The sequence below is a fragment of the Ambystoma mexicanum genome, chromosome 4q (genome assembly GCF_040938575.1).
Source record: "Ambystoma mexicanum isolate Mex_15411 chromosome 4q, UKY_AmexF1_1, whole genome shotgun sequence".
Classification (NCBI taxonomy): domain Eukaryota; kingdom Metazoa; phylum Chordata; class Amphibia; order Caudata; family Ambystomatidae; genus Ambystoma; species Ambystoma mexicanum.
Genome location: NC_090928.1, coordinates 681,390,256 through 681,412,159, shown reverse-complemented (window position 1 = coordinate 681,412,159; position 21,904 = coordinate 681,390,256). Strand labels below are relative to the sequence as shown.

The window sequence follows — 21,904 nt, the reverse complement described above, 5'->3', positions numbered from 1 at the left end:
GACCTGTCCCACTTGACGAAGATGCGGTACTCCTGGTCCTGCCGAAGTTCCCACTTGTGACAGGAGCGCAGCTCCCTGCTGGGGGAGTTTGCAATGGTGTTCTTGACTAAGCTAGGTAAAGGGGGACGAGGAACATGTCTTGTCAGATGGCCCAACGCCACAAGTCCTGCGCTTCCCTGGAGAGCGCCAGTGATCGAGTGCCCCCGTTTCCTGATGTAGAACATCGTGGTGGTGTTGTCTGTGAAGATCCTCACCACATTGCCTTTCAGAGATGGAATGACTTGAGTGCCCAGAACACTGCCTGTAGCTCTAGGATATTGATATGGAGATCCTTCTCCTCCGCCAGCCACAGGCCTCTGGCGTGCAGACGCCCAGTTTTGGCTCCCCAGCCTTCCAGGGAAGTGTCTGTGGTGGCCGTTTCCTGGAATCGAGGGTCCTGAAACCCTGTGCCTTGGGCGATGTTGGAGCGGACACCCCACCACCTTATCGCCCAACGGAACTCGTCGTCCAGAGAGATCTTGTCTGCGAAGTTTTCGGACACTTGTATCCAGTGAGCGTCCAGGAACCCCTGAAGAGCTTGCATATGTAACCTGTAGAGCCAGATGAGGTAGATGCAGGATGACATCATGTCGAGCACCGACTTGATGGTCCGCACCAAGGCTGTCTTCGACAGCAGCTGCTGCACCTTCCCCTGAATGGCTGCTACCCTCTACTCCGAGGGTGATGCCAGGCAGGCACTGTATTGTCTGTGTTGAAATTTCCAGGCTATGTCCTTTGGCGAAAGTGTCCAGCACCCATCTGTCGGTGGTGAAATTTTTCCACTCGCTGACGAACCTAGTCAGCCGGCCTCTCACTGGGGTGCATGGGTGGGGGCCCGATGTCCTGTCCGGTTCAGGCTTGCTTCGGTCCCTGCCCTGTGGGCAACGGGGACGCTGTCTTCCGCCACGTAGGCCTGGGTGCAGCCTCTGTATGCTTCCTGAGTCCATTTATTTATTTATTTATTTATTTCCTCTTTTTTTTGTAGAACAAGCAAGATTATGTGGGTGTGCCTTTAACTTGTAGGACCTGATGATGATTGGATGTGGGCTGTAGTGCGTGGGGTCTTCTAGAAGTCTGTGGGCGAGTCTGAATTTGTGCGTCCATGGGGCCCATTTGCTGTCAGTGTGATGTCCTGTGTACTGGTAAGGCACTATATGAAGGGGGTCAAACAAGTCCCAGAGTTTATGTGACTGTTCTGCGGAGGCCGCGTTCAGTCTTTTGAATTCATTTCTTTTCGGGGAGCATGTTTTGGCAAGCATCTCAGTCCATTGTGGCTTGGTGGGTGGCGTTGCCACCTTCCGATTTACGACTATTAGTTTACAGGCGGCAAATACAGCAGTACTCATAACTCTACAGGCCATTAGGTGCGTATGCCAGTCTCTATAGTTAGACCCAAACAAATCCCCCCTCCCCCTCTCCGGAGTCAGTGTTATATCTGCATATATCTGAATCTGGGAAGTGAGCAATCATTTGCCTATGTACCAATTGCCAGTATTGTTTTATTTGTGGACATGACCATAGTGTGTGTCCTATGGTGCCTGTCTCTGCGCACCTGCAAAGAGGAGAAGGTGTTGATCCCATGTTATGCATTCTAGTCGGAATATAATAGTAGCTGGATAATCTTAAACTGAATTTCTCTGTTTATTATGTACATAGAGATCCCTGTTATGGCTGCGAAACATTGGTATACATCACCCGTCTCGATTGGAGTATGACCATGATGCCGCTAGGGCGGAATTCCTCCCTACATTATTTGGTATAATCATGGCATAGAATGTGCGAAGGCGTGAGTGGGTTCCTATCTACTGTTCAAGTTCCTGTTCACAGGGAGCTAGAGGGGCTTGTCTGGAGGTTTCAGTGGTGTAGCATAATCTCACGGCACAAACTGATTGTTAGGACAGTTTTTCTGAAGTCCAACTAAGGGCTTAGTAAAATCCTTCAACTGAGGCAGTACAAGACTCCACTCTTAGTATAAGGCTGTACCACCTGAGTACATGGTAGCGCAGACAGAGCAGCCAGGCTTACATTAGGAGGGAGAGAGGGCTGTAGAATCAGTACAAACAAAATTGTAATACAAATGATCCAAAGAAACACCTTGTATGTAAAAATAAATGATTTATTTAAATACAGGTAGGCCCAGATAAATCTAGGGGGAAATAAGTACTAACACATTATTGAAATCACAATTATAAAAACATAACACTATACGTGAAGGTACACAGACCAAAGTATAAACCTTATTTGGAACTCCTGACAGTAGTTGTAGTGAAGTCAAAGCCTTTTCATACACATTCAGTATAGATCACACCTATTCTTGGGGAGTAAAAAAACAATTGTTACTTTCACAATTACATTCAGTAATGCAAGGGCAGTAGGCCCTACAAGTTATACAATGGCTCTCAATACAAATCACTTAATCAGTCAACTGGACAATATACTTTTTGTGAATGGTGGAACACATATTCCAGGTGCAGTAAAAACCTAGAACTACTTTTGTGATAACACACAGTTATACTAGGTGAGTAAAACCTGATCCTGTAATATTCAATTACAGGTGCTTTTGAGATCATTGAAACACAGATTGAGATAAGCAGTAACTCTGGTAACTTATTTTTGGATGGCACACAGCTAACTCAAGGTAAGTAAAACCCATATACTTTTTATATCTCACAAACAGTCCAGGTTAGATCTTTCCCAACTATAAGGATAAGTGAAGTATGAATTCTCAGGGACAGTTAGAACCACAGACTCTAGGTTAGTTAGCACAAGGTAAGTAAACCTTAATGTTACACTTTACTGAATGAGTCAGTTATTCTAGGTAGACAATAACCTAATGCAGACTTATTCTGGACAGGCTAGCAGCAAGTCAGGGGAAGAAAGACCCAGTTGGGGGACACTAATACAATTATCCTGCAGGAATAATCTGGTGAAACCAACACTACTTTTGGGAAGAGGCACAACCTAATCACAGGAGAGTAAAATATCTTCACATCTACTTTCTATTAGAATGTCAAAACAGTTTCTAAGGAAGAAAAGATGTTAACCATACTTTTGAGAATAGTGCATCACACATTCAAGATAAGAACCTTTGTAACTGTTCACTCTTAGAGTTACAGTTACCAACCCACTCTTTACAAGTAAATAACTTTTAAACACTTATTTTCTTTTCTAAGCAAAGGGCCCAATCACTGACAAGTCTTTCCCTTATTCTTGGAGCATAAGTGTTCTTAGTGTCAGAAGGGGGGTCACTGGGACTAGTGACCAACAGGCAGTGTCAGAATAGGTTCTTTGGTAGCAAAAGTCAGAGTTCCTTAGGAAAACTGGACAAACAGGCGAGTACTTCACTTTACAGTTACATGGGCTTTGCAGAAAACACACAAGCAGGATTCTAGCACTGGACTGGGTGCACTGGATGAGAGGCCTCCCTATCACCGAAAACACCCCACAGCTACACAGAAATCCTAAGAGACTTAAGGTAAGTACATACCCAAGCCAACACTGTACCTCAGAATTTAAGAAGATTTTTCAGCAGGAGGACTGCAGGGTCTGCAGCCAAATACCTGGTCAGTGGATTCCTTGTCGTGGTAACTGAAAACAAGACCTCAGAAGGAACTTTGCAGCAGATATCGATGAAGAAAGCTCTAGGCAAGGTTTCCCTCGCGGCTGAATGTGGTTCTGCGGGTTTGGCACCTTTTCAAGGAGCACAAAATCACAGTAGTATTCTCATTGTTACAAAGGTCCAGCACTCTGAGGGGACTTTTCGCACTCCGCGTCTCTCGAGATGCACCAGGATGCCCACGTTTCAGCGAGATTCGGAATTCAGAAGACAGTGCACCGCACAGTGGCTTGAGGTCCCTGGGTATTGGGGTATTGGAGCAACGCATTGTCGCAGCAACATATGGGATGGCTCAAAATGCAGGCCTTCCTGAGTCTCTCCAGGCACTGGGTTGTGCTTGTCGTTTTCAGAGTCACCGGGTCGATTGGAAGGAAGGGCTACAGCAGACTCAGTTTACACAGCAGGCTCTCCCGTCGCTGGAAATCGTCTCAGCCGCTTTTCCTTCGTCATCCTCTTCGGTTTCAGTTCCAGTGGTCGACTTCTCTTCAGCTTCCAGGTTCGCAGTATTTATCAAGAAACTACAGCATAACCTCTGCGTTCTCTCCCCGCATTGTACTAGAAGGGGCGGTCTGGTTGTCCGATCAGGGCAGCCAGCCCCCACTGGGATTTTTCCCCATTCAAGCAAGGCGCATGACAAAGGGATGGGGATTTTTGGACTAATCAGTCGCTTCCTGCCCTCAGACAGATTGGAGCCTGGACGGGGAGTCCCAGGGACTCCTGCCGAAGATAAAAATCACAGAGGAATGTCCTGCCCTGCATTTCAGGGGATGGAACAAGAAACACTAAAATGGCGAAAAAAGAAGACCGGGGACATTTTGGTAAAATGAGCACCCTTGGGTGCCTTTACTGCAGCTGTGAACACAGCCCGCGGTAAAGGTGCACCAAATTAATACCAAGGTATGCTTGTCCCTGTAACAGAATTGTTAGTTTTCATGTGAAAAGGGGATACATTGTATTTCCCCAGCACTCCACTTAAGGTGGGGTGTGCTGGCTTCACACAATAAAATGTGAAAGGGATCCAAAGATCCTTTCGACCCTTGGGAACTGTAGCTCTCCCAAGGTTAGCAAAAGAAAGTTAAAAGGGGAGCCCCTAGGGCAACCCAGCAACAACAGGCCCTTATTTCCAATAAGTTGTTAGAGAATATAAATTTAAAAAGACACTATGGAGAGTGAAAAAAATGACACAAATAAAAAGAGTAAAATATTCTGTGAGTGTGGAAAAAGGTTTCCACTCACTGAGGTATTAAGGTAAAATATATCCTTAGTAAAGCAAAAAGCTCTGTGGCTGACCCAGGTCAGGAAGATTTAAAATCTTACCCAACACTGATCTATACTGAAGCCATTGTCCCGCTTTCAGGTCTAGTAATCTATGTCCATCTTGAAATGTGAGTAGTTTAGGGCCTTCACATATGTCCAGTATTTTAACCTGTGACCAAAGGGCGTCTTGTCGTGGGTGGAGTTTAGTCACCTGGCCGAATGAGAAGAGTCCCAACCGGCATCCACGTGGGTGATGTCCCTGTATCAATTCCCTGTCAGGATTGTGGTTATTGTCGGGCCCACGACGGGGTGTTGAGTTGATGTGAAAGTTTCCCTGGGTGGATGGCGAGGATGTCTAGTGATGTTATCGGGGCCATCAAGGCTAATTCTATACCCCTCTACTGGGAGCCGTCATCTGGGTTCAACCACCATTTGGCCCAACACACGTTTGCGTCTTGATAGTAGCTGTTTCAAGATGGAATAGCGAGACCCCATCTGGTTTGGAAGCGGTGAGGATCATTGAACAAATACGTGCTTTTTTAACCTACCAGATAAATTTCGAGATGGTGGCATCTAGTTCTTTGTACATCCCAGGGCTGAGGCCGCACGGTAATATCATAGCCAGGTAAATTAGTTTGGGCATAGAGTTCATTTTAATGGCGTTTATTCTCCCTGTCAGGGATAGAGGCAAGGTTTCCCATTTCAGAACGTCCGAGCGGATACTCTCTACAGTATGTGGGTAGTTGAGATCTCGGAGACCATCTGTGCATGTGCTTATTCTGACCTCTAGTATTTGATATGTTGTGTTTGCAATCGGAATGGAGCCACACCTCCGGTTGTTAGGCAAAGTTTGTATGCAGTACCCTCTGGGACCACTACACACAACTCTTACAGCTATAGGAAACCCAACCTTTGGTATAAGCTTGTACTACACAGTTTTGGTAGCATGTTGAGCAGCCAGGCTTATCTCAAGAGGGGTCAATGTGAGCTGGAGTGGAGTTACACAGAGATTTACAGTTACAGGTATTCAAATAAACCTACACTCAAGGTTTCTTGCATAAACTATTATTTCATTTTTCAGTCAGTTAGAATAAGCCTTCTTTAGAAGGGAGCAATATAATAGTAACACACAAATACAATTCAATACTGTACGCTCTTAGTTTCTAAATCAGTAAAGATCCTTTTGGGATTGCCCACAGACACAACCTACACCTGCAGGTAACTTCAATAACTTGGATGCTGGGGACAATAATATCTTACTGTTGGCATTTAGGATACTTTTAGAAGTTGGTAAAAGGCAAAGATTATTAGAACAAGAGACCGCAAATATTCATATGCAGGCAAATATGTTTGGATCCTCCAAGAAGAGTTATACAATTCAATAGGCTAAGCCAAAGTCAATGGGCAAAAGTCTTGTATAGGATGAAGCACTTCTGGTAAGTAAACGGAAAGGTCTTTGCACAAGTTCTTAGGAGTCTTTAATGAAAAGAATCAAATGTAGGGCCACAAGCTGATTAGACTTGTGAGTTGTAGAAGTTGCGAGCACTCTACAGTAAGAGGTAAGTTCTCTCAGACTTTTTACAGTACCTCAGAAATGAAGATGATGCAGCTCATGACCTCTGTTCCTGAGCAGCTCTGCAGATCTCGCTGTTCCTGGGTCTCAGTCATGGGGACAAGAGGGAGGACGTCGGGGGACTCCTCCAATGCATGTGGACGGTCAAAACTCGCAACCGGCAAACTTCACTTTCAGTGGCTGTTCAGTGTTTTAGCGTCTACCGCAAATAGCAACACTGCGGTTCCTGGCTGTCGAGATGGACTTTCCTTGCTTCAGGGTTCCCGCACTCTGTTGAGGGGGCTCAGGCTTGGTCAGTCCTGGTTCTTGGGAGTCTGGAGGATCTTCCAAAAGCTCTAGGCAAGCTTAAAAGCAACACACACAATCTGGTGTTCCTCTCCCTGGCTATATGGTTTCCAGCAGCAACTCTGTGGAAATTCAACCTGCTCCGATATGGATGTCCAGGTGGCTTACTTTGGAGTTTATTGGTCCCACCAACTCAAGGGGAGAAGTCGTCCTTGCAGGGGCTTCTCTGTCGATGCGACTTGGCGTTTCGGCACTGCAGCAGGGCTTCACCGGGCAAACCAACGGTCCAGGAGTGGCAGCAGGCGTCCTCTTCAAGCTCTTTGGTTTCTTCGTGCAGTGGTCGACTCTGCCTTACAAGCCAAAAGATTCGCCTTTTATCCAGTTCTCTCCCATTCATTCCAGCCTAGCTGTCAGTCACCCAGCAGGGTGGCTGTCCTTGCCGGACAGTCAGCCGTCCAATCATCAGAGTGCATTTGGGTCTCCTAGGAGACTAAGCACAGTGAGTTTCGGACACCTCCCTCACTTCCTGCCTACCCCAGACACTCTGGAGCCAGAGGCGGGCTTCACTCTTGAATCCCGCCAAAGGCGAAATGAACAAAGAGACCAAACCTGGTTTGGTGCGCAGAGCAAATCTCAAGAAGGACCTTTCCACAAAGAAATGGCGAAAAAAGAAGACCGGGGCCATTTTGACAAAGATGGCTCCCGTGTGTGCTTTACTGTAGCAGCGAACGCAGCCCGCGGTAAAGGCACACCATGGTAGTTCAAAATAAACCACGGCCACCAGTCATTTAGTGCAAAAAGGGTAACATAAAAAATGTTACATGAGAAACTACACAAGGGAGGATACTAGGTAACCCCTCCAGCACTCTATTGTAAGATAGGGTGTGCTGGGTCTAGAAAGTTAGAATGGTAAGTAAAGTCAATTTAACTTTACTGCTGTTGGAAACAGTAGTTTATCCAAGAGAAGGTATTTACACCTTTGGGAAATCTGAAAGACTTCCTTGTGCCACTGTTCTGAAGGTGCTGTGTGACTCAATGTAAAAGATAATGCCTATGGAGTTTGTCAGACTCCACAACCAAAAGAAACAGTGTTAAAAAATCACATTAAAATACATGAGAGGGTGGGAAAAGGGGTCACACTCTCTCCAGGTTAAGAAAATCAAGCCCTCAAAATCCAGCAAAGTTACTGGGGGTCTCTAAGGTGGAGGGAATTAGCACATTTCTGAGAATTGTCCCAAACAGCTCATAAAAGCCTCTAACATAGCCTGTGGTTTCCCCAACTACTCCTTTGGTTTATGGAAGGTTGTAGAACATGCTACTGAATACGTCCACGAGGGTGCCATGCGGGACAGATTTTTGCAGCTGGTGGAGGATGAGAAGGTGGTAGCCAACCAGTCATTACAAACAGGCCTGGATGTAGTGGACTGAGTTGACAGAGCAATGAGTTCAGCAGTAGTGATGAGACGCCAATCATATCTAAAAACTTCTGTCTTCTTCCCAAATGTTCAGAACAGGCTGCTGGACATGCCCTTTGAAGGTGACATGCTTTTTGGTCAGAGTGGACGAATCCGTAGAGAAATTTAAGGAATCCAAATTGGCTACTAAATCATCAAGCCTAGTGGCGCAGCATGCCAAACCTGCCTTCAGCTTCGCCTCCAGGGGCGCAGAGGCTATAGATGTTATGTAGCCTATGGTAGGAAGGTGCAACACCCGCAAGCCAGGCAAGGACAAAGGCGATTCTCACATCCTGGAAGAGGCAGTGGGGCCTCTAGAAGTCAGCCAGCAGCAACAGCGGCAGTGTCACCTGCGCCCTCTAAACAGCTTTGATTTTCCCCCTCCCTCGATGCACCAGTTGGTGTACGGTTGGCAGGGCATTGGCCCCAGTGGCAGGAAATAACCTCTGATGCCTGGGTCCTGCACTTGATTCTGTGGGGTTATTGTCTGCCTTTTCTAATGAGGCTTCTAGACAGACCTCCACTTCCCCCAATCCACCTGGGACAGGAGTTCTAGGAAGAACTAAGCGCCCTGTTGTCAAAGGGTGGCGTGAAAGAGATCCCTCCCGATCAGAGAGGGTCGGTTGTTGTTTTCTGGTGTCCAAGAATGGAGCAGGTCTCCGTCCCATTATGCACCTCAGGGCCTTGAACAAGTTCCTGAAGAAAGACAAATTCAGGATGGTCATGGAGAGAGAGAGAGATTGTCCAGGCTCTCGAACTTCAGGACTGGCTAGTGTCACTAGACCTATATTGCGCTTATTTCCATGTGCCGATGCATCAAAAGCACAGGAAGTGCTTAAGGTTCCTCATAGGGCACAAGCACTATCAGTTCAAAGTGCTTCCTTTTGGGTTGACCTCCACGCCAAGGATCTTCACCAAGCTCGTGGCAGTAGTTGCGGCTTTCCTCAGGAGATCCAGGGTACAGGTATTCCCATACCTGTAGGACTGGCTAATCCGAGGGAAGTCGGCGGGACAGGTTTTGTCTCATCTGCCTTATACTGCACAGGGTGGGCTTCTCCCTCAACTTGAAGTCTCATTTGACACCAATTCAGCGACTCCAGTTCATTGGAGCAGTCCTAGACACCCATGTAGGGAAGACTTTTCCTCCCAAAGAGAGAGTCAGCAACATAGCCCAGATGGTGCAGTTGTTTCAGAACCACGCCACCCTTCCAGCGGCTTCCTTCTTCCGCCTCTTGGGTCTAATGGCCGCCTGTACTTTTTTAGTGCTGCATATGAGATCCCTACTGTGGCTCCTGAGCGACCAGTGGTCCTATTATCTGGGAGCACATACAGATCGACTTTCAGTGTCCAGCCAGGTACTCCGCGAACTTGAATGGTGGAAAACACAAAGCAACCTCTTGGCGGGGGAAACTTTCTGGCCTCCTTGGCCCCATGCCCAATTGATCAGATGCGTCCTTGAAGGGTTGGGGCACTCACTGCAAGGATTTGCAGGTGATTAGTCTCTTGTCTCCATCAGAAGCCAGGTGGCACATCAACAGACTGGAGTTGCAGGCCATCAGGTTAGACCCGAGGGCTTTCGCCCCATCTCTCGGAGGGAAGCATGGCCTCGTCCTGATGGACAACACAGTGGCCATGTACTACCTCAAGCAGGGTTGTGTGTACTCCTGGCCACTCTGCACAGAGGCAATTCATTTGTGGTTCAGGTTACAAGAGAACCAAATCTTGGTCTCTGCTGTTCATCTGGCAGGGGCGGAGAACACCTTGGCGGATGCTCTGAGCAGGCAGAGAACGGTCTCAGACAAGTGGAAAATGTGCCAGGAAGTCCTAGAGGGGGTCTTCGCTCTCTGTGGTACCCCAGTCATGGACCTTTTCGCCACAGAGTCCAAAGGGAAGTGCAAACAGTTTTGCTCAATGGAATTCCAAGCAAATGTTGCACTGGGGGATGCGTTTCTGGTGGACTGAATCTTCCCTCTCCACAACACCTTCCCTCCGATTCCCATCATTCCTTGGTTTCTCAGGCGGTTGAAGAGATTCCAGGTGAGCATGATCTTGATCGCCCCAGATTGGGCGAGGAGAATGTGGTACTCTGATCTCCTGGAGCTGACATCTGTCCACCTCACTGGTTGCATTGGCGTCCAGATCTCCTGATGCAGTTGGAGGGTCGAGTGTTCACCCAACGCCGGATCACCTCAACCTACATGCGTGGCTCTTGAGAGGATGAGGTACAATTACTGGGACCTCCCAGAGGATAACCTGGAACAGCCTACCCTTTCAGCTTCGTGCCAGTGCAAACCATCTGGCTTTCCGCCGTGATCTCAAGAGCTACCTCATTTAGGCTCCTCTGCTGCACCTCCCTGTCTACCCCAGTGCCAAGATACCTCAGAGTGAACGTGCGCTCTAGAAATTCTCTAACATAACAGGTACTTGAGGTGTTGCTGGCTGCACGCACACCTCGTACAAGATCTCTGTATGCGTGCAGGTGGAGAGGATGCAAGGTGTCGTGCAGGGAACGCGAGACTAGCCCTGTCTCTTGCCCCACCACCACAGTGATGGAGTTCCTTCTGTCACTGGCCTCTTCAGGCCTTCACGTTGCCACAGTGAAAGGATATTTGTTGGCCCTGTCTGTGTTCAAGAGGTCCCCAGACCAAGGTTCCTTTTTTGCTATTTTGGTCATGGCCCAGTTCCTGAAGGACCTTCTCAACAAGTTTCTGCCAACCCCATTTGTTGTCCCAGATTGGGATCTTAATCTGGTTCTGACCTACTTGATGTCTGCTCCGTTTGAGCCTATGCACTCGTGTTCTTTATGAATGTTTTCTCTTAAGACACCCTTCTTAGTCGCAATCACATCTGCCAGGAGGGTTAGCAAGCTACAAGCCTTGTGCCACAAACCTCCTTTTCTGAAGTTCTTTCATGAGAAAGTCTCTCTCAAAATCAGGCCGGTATTCCTTCCTAAAGTGGTTTGAGTTTCATCTATCCCAGTCTATTGATTTACCTGTCTTTTACCTTCATCCACATCCCTTGAAAGAGGAATAGCGGTTGCACCGCCTTGATCCCAAGAGATTGTTAAGTTTCTATGTTGCTCGCACATCCGAGTTTAGGAAATCAGACCAGTTTGTGGGCCATTCCTCATCTAGGAAAAGGTCTTGCCATCACTAAAGAAACCCTGTAACGTTGGATTATTTTGTGCATATCTGAGTGTTCCCAATCGGCAGGCAAGGAGCTTCCAGCGGGCGTAACCGGAGGGGTTTCAGCCTCTACAGCCCTCCAGAGAGGGGTTCCTGTTAGGGATACATGCCTAGCAGTCACTTGGTCAATCTTACATACATTCACCAAGCACTATGCCTTGGATGTTGCATGGGGAGCAGATACAAGGTTTGGTAGGACGGTTCTACAGAATCTACTGGTTTAAATCTTTCTGCCCTCCGTTACTGCTTGGGGAGTCTATCAAGATGAGCAATCTGCAGGAGAAAAGCAATCCATTGAAGGAGAAATTACTCAGCGCAATGATCATTCTATGGATTTGTCTCCCGCAGATTCCTCATCGACCCATCCATCCCTGCTCAGAAAGTTATGTGGGTTGTCATTTCTGTCCAAACAAGAAGGCATTTGGTGATGGCCCTTGGATGACCACTACGGTCTTATTCTTTACAAAAAAAGAAAAAAAAAAGTTTCAATCATTGTTGATGGGGATCACCCTGTTGGGATGTATCCTTGTTAAAGTTTTTACCGGCTGATTAGCCACCTCCTGTGTTTTTTTTTTTCTTCTGCGGCATTCAAACACGGGGGGAAAAGGGAGGAACTGAAGCTTGGGGCGTAGCGACGTGTTACATATATGATGCCTGACGTCACTTTCGGAGCAGACGATCGAGAGCTGGATAAGACGGATCGACGGGCGAGTCGAGGTCCACTCCGCCCCCTGTCTAAATGTTTCTGAGCAGCAGAGCTGGATGATGGATATCTATTAAGATGAGGCATCTGCGGGAGAAGAATCCATAGAGAGATCATTACAGTGAGTAATTTATCCTTTGCCTGCATCAAACACATTCTGGAGATAATCATTGTCACTTTTAGGAACAAGGCTCCACTCTTCAAAGGGATTGGACTTCTGAAGCTATGGCATATTTCTTGTGACCTAGTTCCAGTTTACTGCAACGCATACTTACCGTATTTTATTAATTTAAGTTATTGAATGCATTGTACAACCTATGGTGACTGTATATGTTTAATTTTGAATGATGTGCGATATTATCCCTTGCTTGTTTTACTTTGTGTGTTTTGGGCCTAGAATAAATATAGTATTTTTGTACATTCCTGTCTAAATTGAATCATTGTGTGCTTCACTATGTGTCCCCTACTCATCCTCTCCTGAGAATAGCCTTGACTGCTCTGCATTGCTTCCTTGATTGGGTTTTAAGTAACCTCTGAGTTCCCCTGATAAATAGAACTAGGCTAGCCACCTAAAATCTGCCCGCCAGCCCAGATTCTAGAAATCCATCTTAACACACTGGTACACTAAAAATACTTTTACTACCTAAACTATCATCGCTGTGGTTATTCTGTGCCTTCTGCTTCTGTTGTTGCACCTCTTTGAGGCTTGACAGTCTTCACGTCCTCCCACTCTTCAGTATCTCTTCATTGGCTTCACACCTGTCATACTTTCCCAAAGAGCCTTTGACGTCTGCTATACCACTGCCACTGGAGACAAGAACACCTGGAAGGGGAGCTGCCTAGCACTGACCTCCACAGCACCCAATCATTGACAGGCTGTGGTCAGGCACTGATGAAGATGCCCCTTTGCAAGTTACTGTTCACTCGGCTCCCCTTCAGAAAGTGCCCCAAGTTCTCCAGCATGGGGTCTGGCATGGATTCACATGCTCATGAATATTCCCCGTCGTCAGGCTGGGAATCCTCGGTAAAGAAAAAACCAGTATCAGTTTCGTTTCTGATCTGTCTTTCGTAGTAACAACCAATCACTGGTCTCTGCGTCATACTGACCACAGCCAATGACTGCCCTCTACCTAAGCACCGCCTCTGGCAGCCATCTTCAGATTTTTACCGCACGTTCATGTGTTGGGATCCTCGTGCTATTGCTCTCGAGCGTTAGTGCTATTTTTCGCGATTTTTCTCAAAAAAACTTCGATTCTTTCGGTCAAAAGAGCCTCAAGCTCCACCGATCCTACATCCGATCAACGGGGACCCGTGTCGGATTCGTCTGTGCCCCTCAAGGGTGAAGATTTCGTCGAGCTACACTTCGGAGGACTCCAGAAGCTTCTCAGGCCCGGTCTCGGAGATGGCCCAGGAGAAGGGAAGCTCGACGCCCGGAAAGCTGTTCAGGGTCTGCCCTGGATGCCAGCTGCAGAACGTCTTTAAGGAGGACGAACACTCTTTCTGCCTTTACTGCCTTCATGAGGACAAGACGCACGTGGAGAAGGACTGTGCGTTTTGCGGCAACATGTCGGAACGGACCATGAAGGACCGCCATCAACGTCTCGCCAACTGGCTGGAGGGTAAGAGCCCGTCTGGCGAGAAGAAGAAGAAATCCGAGCGGTCTTCTAAGACCTTTGAGGGCGCCCCGGCGACGGGGGCCCAACATAAGGCCAAGCACCGCGAGTCCGCTGGCACCGGGAGCGCCGAACGGTCGGGCTCTACGGGCGCCAGGCAGGGCGCACCCTCCCCGGCACCATCAACCACGAGCCAACGCTCTGGGTCGGGTAAGAGGAAGGCCGAGCACCCGGCGAAGCTCCTGGAGAGGCCCCGGTCGAGCTCTAAGGCAGAGGAGGAGCGTGGCAGTGCCCCCTCCCTCAAGGATAAGGCGGTGAGCGCACCTAAGGTGGTGAAGGCCTTGATCCATCCGACCAAGCCCTCTATCGAAACGGTCGCGGCGGCCCTGGCTCAGCCTGTGGAGGCTGCACCAGTGGTGGCGACCTCGGGGCCCAGAATCTCCCTGCCTCCTCGGAGGGAGTCTTCTTTTGTGCCCATTGATAGGACCCCCGTGAAACCCTCCGTGGGGAAGAAGAAGGGGGGGCAGGGCGTCGTCGTAGATCCGGCCTCAACCTCAGAAGAGGAGTTGATCGAGGTCTTAAGCCACGGCCTAGGCGTGGAAGAAGGCCAGCCCGTCGGAATGGATCCCGACGCAGGTGACGACGACGACATCGTCGAGGATACCGACGGGGCCCCTGCTCGCCCGTCGGACTCCCCTCTGCCAGCGCCGCGAGACAACTCGGCGGCCATTTTGTTGGCCATACAGTCCTTATGCTCCGAGATAAGGACGAGGCTACCGTTACCGACGGAGGAACCTCTCCCGTCGGGGGATCCAGAACCGGGACCTTCTGGTGTTCCCCCTACCAAGAAAAGAAGGATCCATCCACCACCTCCTTTTCAACCGTCGCGCCCCGTCCAGCCCTCCTCCCCGTCCACCCGAGGGGATGATACGGGGACTGACACGGCAGCGACGGGTACGGACGACGAGGCATACGACGAGGATTTTCCGTCGTCGCCTCCCGCCAGGGCTTCTCCGCCCGACGAGATCGGATCTTTCCACTCCATGATCTCCAGGGCTTCCGAGCTTTTCCAACTCTGCCCTGAGGAGAAGAAAAAGGAAGGCTTCCTTTATCAGCGGCGCGAGGCCGAGAGGAAGACGATCCTCGCAGTGCCTCTGTTGGACGACATTTGGGATGAGGGCCTTTCCCTCCTCAAGAACCCTTCCACGACGCCAGCTAGAAGAGACCGGTACGAGAAAAAGTACCGGGTCCCGGACACGGCCCCCCTGTGCCTCCGGGCGCAGCCTACCCCGGATTCCGTCGTCTCCGCGGCAGCCAGGAAGAAAGCGGGGGGGGGTGCGGCCTCCACATCGACTTCCCCGCCGGACGGCGAGGGAAGGAAATTGGATGCTATGGGACGTAGAGTCATCTCGTCGGCAGCAACGACGATTAAAGCGGCCAACGCCTTGGCTATCGTGGCTCGCTACGACAGGGAGCTCTGGTACAAGATAGCTCCCCTGCTGGATTTTCTGCCGGAAGACAAGAGGGCGGAGGCCCTGGAGATCCTGCAGGAAGGTGAGGTGGCCTCGGACCACGCCATCACCGTGGCGACGGACATCGCCGACACTGGGTTCCGCCAGCTGGGCAACGGCGTTTGCCTTCGACGTCGTGGATGGCTCAAAGCTACGGACTTCCGGCAGGACGTCCAGACCAGAGTCCTGGACATGCCCTTCGACGGGAACAATCTGTTTGGGAAGACAGTGGACGATTCCCTTCAGGCCATCAAGGCGGATACTGAGACGGCCCGGGCCCTTGGAGTTCTGCAGCAACGACGACGCCCTTTCGGAGCAGCGGAGGCAAGGGCGCCTCCAAAGGTTCCGGCGGCGGTTTCGCTTCCTACCGTCAAGCGGCCCGCTCGTCGTCGCAAGAGGCCTACAGAGGACGAGGCAAGTCTAGCGGACCCCGCCGTCGTCGCCAAGGAGGTCAAGGCGGCAAGGCCGCGTCCAAGCAGGATTGAACCGGCCGCGGGGTCGGGCCCCCACCGAAGCACCCCGGTGGGAGGCCGGCTGGCGGGCTTCGTCAGCGTGTGGGAGTCCATCTCCACCGACCGTTGGGTGCTGGACGCCCTGGCCCGGGGCCACGCGCTCGAGTTTCAAAGAAGGTGCCCGCGCGTCCCCCCCGTGGCCAGGAAAGAACTTCACGCCCCTCAACTTCTCCTGGAGGTAAAGGCGATGCTCAGGAAGGGCGCCATCGAACTCGTCCCAAAGGGGCTTCGGGGCTCCGGAGTCTACTCGAGATACTTCCTCGTGAAGAAGAAGACGGGAGGATGGCGCCCCATCCTAGACCTGCGACGTCTGAACAAGTTCATCAAGGCGCAGAAGTTCCGGATGGTCACCCTCCAGCACGTCCTGGGTCAGCTGGAGGAAGGAGACTTCCTATCGTCGTTGGATTTGGAGGATGCCTACTTCCACATTCCCATCCTAAAGGGGCACCGGAAATTCCTCAGGTTCGTGGTCCAAGGGCGTCATTACCAGTTCAAAGCCCTTCCCTTCGGACTACGGTCGGCTCCCAGGGTATTCACCAAGTGCCTCGCACCGGTGGCGGCGCAGCTGCGCCGCGAGGGGATTCACGTCTACCCCTACCTGGACGACTGGCTCATCCGCGCCAAGACGAGGGAGCTCGCCGTGGCCCACACGGCAAGGACCGTCCAACTCCTCACGGACCTGGGATTCTCCGTGAACTACGCCAAATCCCACCTGGTGCCCGCGCAAGTCGCACTGTTTCTGGGAGCGAGGCTCGACACAGTGTCCCTTCTGGCCTCCCCGTCGGAGGAGAGGACCAGGACCATCTTGGGCAAGGTGCAACGGATGTTGGTGGCCGACGCGGCCAAAGTGAGGTCCATCAAGTCCCTCCTCGGGATGATGTCTTCCTGCATCTACCTCATTCCCATGTGCAGGCTCCGGATGCGCCCGTTGCAAGAATTCCTGGATGCGCGCTGGATCCAGACGACGGGCAGCTTCGAGGAAAGGATCAAGCTCGACGAGAGCTTCCGACGAGCGATACGGTGGTGGGGCACCCGCGCGCATCTGACGGCGGGCATGGACTTCCAGGCCCCAGCCCACCAGGAGACTGTGACCACGGATGCCTCCCTGGAAGGGTGGGGAGCGCACACCGAAAATCTGCACGCAAGGGGACTCTGGCTCCCGACGGAGAAGTCCCTGCATATCAACGTCCTGGAGCTCCGTGCAGTGTTTTGGGCCCTCAGGTCCTTCCTTCCGTCCCTCAAGGGCAAGGTGGTGAGGATCTTCACCGACAACACCACCACCATGTTTTACATCAGGAAACGGGGCGGAACCAGGTCCCCAGCGCTGTCCAAGGAGGCGCAGGACCTGTGGCATTGGGCCGTCGCCCAAGGGATTTTTCTGGTGCCGTTTCATCTGGCAGGGATAAAAAACACCATCGCCGACTCACTCAGCAGGGAGCTGCGCTCGTGCCACGAGTGGGAACTACGGCAGGATCTGGTGGATCGCCTCTTCCGACGGTGGGGCACACCCCAGATCGACCTGTTCGCGACGGCGACGAACACCAAGTGCCGGAGGTTCGCCAGCAGGTTTCCCCAGACGAGGAGCATGGGCGATGCTTTCTCGTTCCCCTGGGAGGGCCTGTTCCTCTACGCGTTCCCTCCTTTGCCTCTGCTAATCCGGCTCATCAACCAGCTCAAGAGGTCACGGTGCAGGATGATCCTCGTCGCACCTGCGTGGCCGAGGCAGATATGGTTCCCGGACTTGCTGGACTTGTCAGCGTCCCCGCCGATCAAGCTGCCGGCGGACGCGGATCTACTCTCCAGGGAAGGAGGCGCCATCCTCCACCACGACCCGAAGTCGCTGAACTTGCAGGCCTGGCTCCTGCAGCGCTAGAGTTTGGAGGATACGACATACCGGCCGATTGCAGAGAGGTTCTTGCAAAGGCCAGGGCGTCCTCGACTCTTAAATGCTACGGACACAAATGGAAGAGGTTCTCTGTCTGGTGCCGCGCACAGAAGATTAACCCTCTACGGATTACGGCTCCCCAAGTACTGCCGTACCTGCTGACGCTGGCCAAAGCTGGTCTGGCACACGCGTCCATCAAGATTCATCTTGCTGCGATCTCCCGATACACCAGAACCACGGGGCGGACGTCCTTGTGGTCTCATCGTCTGGTGAAAGAGTTCATGAAGGGACTGTTCAGATCGTTCCCGCCGGTGAAGGCTCCGGCCCCGGCGTGGGAGCTCAACGTGGTGCTGACCAAGCTCATGGGACCTCCGTTCGAGCCTCTGCACTCGGCCCCGTTGAAGTTTCTATCGTGGAAAACAGCTTTTCTTGTGGCCATCACCTCCGCACGACGAGTGGGAGAGATCCAGGCCCTTTCCTGCAAGGCCCCGTACTTGACTTTCCACGACACGAGGGTAGTGCTCAGGACGCACCCCTCCTTCATGCCCAAGGTACCGTCGGACTTCCATCTCAACGAACCCTTAGTGTTACCTGTGTTCTTCCCGTCGCCTTCGTCGCCGGCTGAGAGGACTTTGCACTCGCTGGATGTAGCTAGAGCGCTGAAGTTCTACGTGGACCGCACGAAGGGTTTTCGGAAGACGTCACAACTCTTTGTGAACTTTGGACCTGTCAATCAGGGGAAGGCTCTCTCGAAGGCTTCCATCTCCAGATGGCTCTCCGGCTGTATCATGTGCTGTCACCGGTTGGCAAACCGACCGCTGCCTGGCCGTCCGAGAGCCCATTCCACCAGAGCGATCGCAGCTACCACGGCGTTCCTATCTGGTGTGCCCCTGCTGGACATATGCAGGGCTGCTACGTGGAGGTCGACGCACACCTTCACGAAATTCTACTGCGTCGACCGGGATTCCAGGGAGGAGTCCAGGGTCGGCCAAGCAGTGCTGCGCAACCTGTTCGCCTGAGGTGAGCCTGGTGAGGAGGTAAGATGCTTAATGTTGAGTTGATGTGATGCTTGATGTTGAGCCTTTGCCACCTCCCGTGGTTGTGCATGTGTGTACTGCTATGTATTCTTTATTCATGAGCATGTGAATCCATGCCAGACCCCATGCTGGAGAAGGAACAAGTTACTTACCTGTAACTGTTGTTCTCCAGCATGGGTCTGGCATGGATTCACATGCGAACCCTCCCGCCTACCCCTCTGCGGCTCTTCACTTGGTCATACTGCCACTTCACGTGCTTCCAAATCTGAAGATGGCTGCCAGAGGCGGTGCTTAGGTAGAGGGCAGTCATTGGCTGTGGTCAGTATGACGCAGAGACCAGTGATTGGTTGTTACTACGAAAGACAGATCAGAAACGAAACTGATACTGGTTTTTTCTTTACCGAGGATTCCCAGCCTGACGACGGGGAATATTCATGAGCATGTGAATCCATGCCAGACCCATGCTGGAGAACAACAGTTACAGGTAAGTAACTTGTTCCATACGGAGCGCCAAGTCCTTAAACATTTGTTAGCATTGGATCTATACCTATCTTTGGGGGACCCAACAGCATGTGGACCTGTACACACATAGCTGATAATAAATCTCTCTTCCTACCTCCTTTCAGAGGAGCCGATGCATAGGTCGCTTGTTAACCCTCAGGCACACTTTAAAATTATTCTAGGTACCCGGTTGCACTTAAGCCTTGCTGTTTACCCTACCTGACCAGGTCAGAACTACGAAACATTCCCCTCAGTGACTTCAAAACCTGTCACTTTCCTTTTAGCCTAAATATATCTTTTTCTATGAAGTATAAACTTTAAAATATACTTGAGGGAACATTATTTTATCCAAAGTGCTTCGCTCCCCTTCTGAAAGCAAGACTTGTTTTCTTTGAAAAGATAATGCCGGATCCAAAAACAGAGAACAAACTAAAGCTAACTTTCCACATGATCGGTTTGAATATTAAAGAGAAAGGAAATGAGTAAGCAGGGCAAAAGATAGCAGTGTGACTTCATTAGTAACAACATGAGTCCAGGAGTATTTTCATTCACTAGATTTCTATTTATTATAGTTAACATGCTTGTGTTGTTTACTGAAATGGCTTGGCTTAAATGTTTGACGATTAAATGGTAGTGCAGATGTTAGCTTTCCAAAACATAGAAGGTACTTTCAACCATTAGCTTAGTTTCAAGATCTTTTTTTTTCCCCCTCAGGCTTTGGAATCTGTGCCCGAAGATGTTGGATTTAATATTGAAATCAAATGGATTTGTCAACAAAGGGTAAGAATGTTCATTGTCATGGATTAACTCATATTTTTCTGTGGATTGAGAAAGTGGCTTACATGTTTTAATAGTAATGTGATCCCGGAGTACCGGTGTAACTGTCCACTGTATCGGAGAAATCATATCATACTACCAGAGAAGGGAGGACGATGGAAGTTGCTGATTTAAACATTCTCACCAGTGTAAGACCTCCTATTCCTTGCTTCACTTTAAGACTATGAGCACTTTATAACAATGCTAATTTCTAAAATGGTGTTTGATGATTAGTTTCCAACATAGAAGGTCATTTGTTGGATTTGTCTTAACCTACAGCACTTTTAACTGGTGCCATCAGCAAATTTTTGAGGTAGGAAATGGAGAATACAAATGATTGGCATGTTTATAAAAAAATAATTTAAAACACCCAGATGACATTTTGCATAGCTATGTGTTTGGACAGTTTTTCTAAAGTTCAACTAGAGGCTTCATAAAAACCATACATCTTAGACCGTACATAAACTCCACTCTTAGTATAAGGCTTTACCACCTGAGAATGTTGGTACCATGGACAGGTCAGCCAGGCATATCTTAGGAGGAAGAGGGGGCTGTAGCTTGGTACAAAGAAGTTGTAGCATACATATGGTGCTCCAAAGAAACAATGAAACACTATATATTGTAAAAAATAGTTTCTTTTAAATACAAGGTTGCAGAGTGTGGTAGATGAGCGAGCTGTGCGGAGATACGTTTGTGTGCATTTCCCTGGAGGCAGTCTTTCCTTCCTGTTCATTGCTGCCTGGGATCCCGCCTCTACTTCTCCACAAAGCCGCTATGAGGAGGGTTTGTAGCGGAGTGTGGTAGAAGAGTGCGTTTTGAGGTGTTCGGCGCCACGGGTGCTGCCGGTACTTCGTTACACACTAATTGCATTGCCCTTCGGATCCTTAATCTCACGTTCTGAGGTAAGACCCAGCCCGGGCTTTTATCCAACAGGCCGGGCAAGACTATAACCAAAAACAAACATTATAATTTAAGGAACTGTAAACCCTATGGAAAAGCCTCAGGCTATCAACGCGAGGAACGTGTATCCTTAAACAGTAAAAACTGCAACATGGATACAACTATCCCATCAGTCTCTAAAGCCGCTAAGACTCGTGCTTGTAAATCTAAAGTTGTTGGTAACTCTGTTCCCATTACAAACTTCTTCAAGAATGTAGATAATTCGCAAACAAAGGCATGTCAAACTGTTAACACTGGCAGTACTATTGTGGCTGAAATCCATCAACCTATTGGGGGCATGGGCGATTGTATGCCTCCTGGTTCTTCCTCTGATGCCATTGATGATAATTCTCTGCTGAAATTGTGCTACCGTTTGTGTGGGGCAAACCGTGCTACCGCTGAAGCAGAGGTTGCAATGGCTGACCACATGCATGATAAACCTACCAACCACACCACTGAATCATCATGCCATGTGGCCGACCCATCCTCCCGTCTTTCCAGTACTCACTCATTGCTACCACTATCCGGCCTTCCTAGCTATCAGAGACCGGAACTACCGGTAGCATCTGAGGGGATTAACATATCCGTTCACAATGAGCCTAACTGTCTACACCCCCCAACTGAGCATAAAAAGTATTCTCTCCGAACCATTGCCCTTTCCTGCTATTGGTTTAATACATTTTGCCTTGAAAATCTTGATTAAACTGACCAACCAAACATATTGTCAAACTATGAAAAATGGCCAAACATTGGACTCCCTTCTGCAAGCAAAAGAGTGCCTACCCTCCTTGTCCTGTTGAAAATTCAATTAGCCATATAGAAATATGAACCCAGTGTTACCACTCATCCAGCCGAAGATATTGAAGCTGCCAACTCATATAATATCACTGAATCCCCAACTAGAAACTTAACTCAAAAAGAACGAAGGAAACGAGTGAGTGAAAAAACCTAAGCAAAGATCTCCTTCACCAGTACCAT

The 21,904-nt window shown here is 49.8% G+C and overlaps 1 protein-coding gene across 2 annotated transcripts in view; it reads left to right on the top strand.

The window, feature by feature from the left end:
• Nucleotides 1-21,904, top strand: part of GPCPD1 (glycerophosphocholine phosphodiesterase 1) — a 1,217,556-nt gene that overhangs the window by 896,653 nt on the left and 298,999 nt on the right. For both annotated transcript variants that reach the window (XM_069608267.1, XM_069608268.1), the window contains one exon: nucleotides 19,886-19,951. In XM_069608267.1, the coding sequence (XP_069464368.1) occupies nucleotides 19,886-19,951 (66 nt within the window). The remainder of the gene's footprint in view (nucleotides 1-19,885; nucleotides 19,952-21,904) is intronic.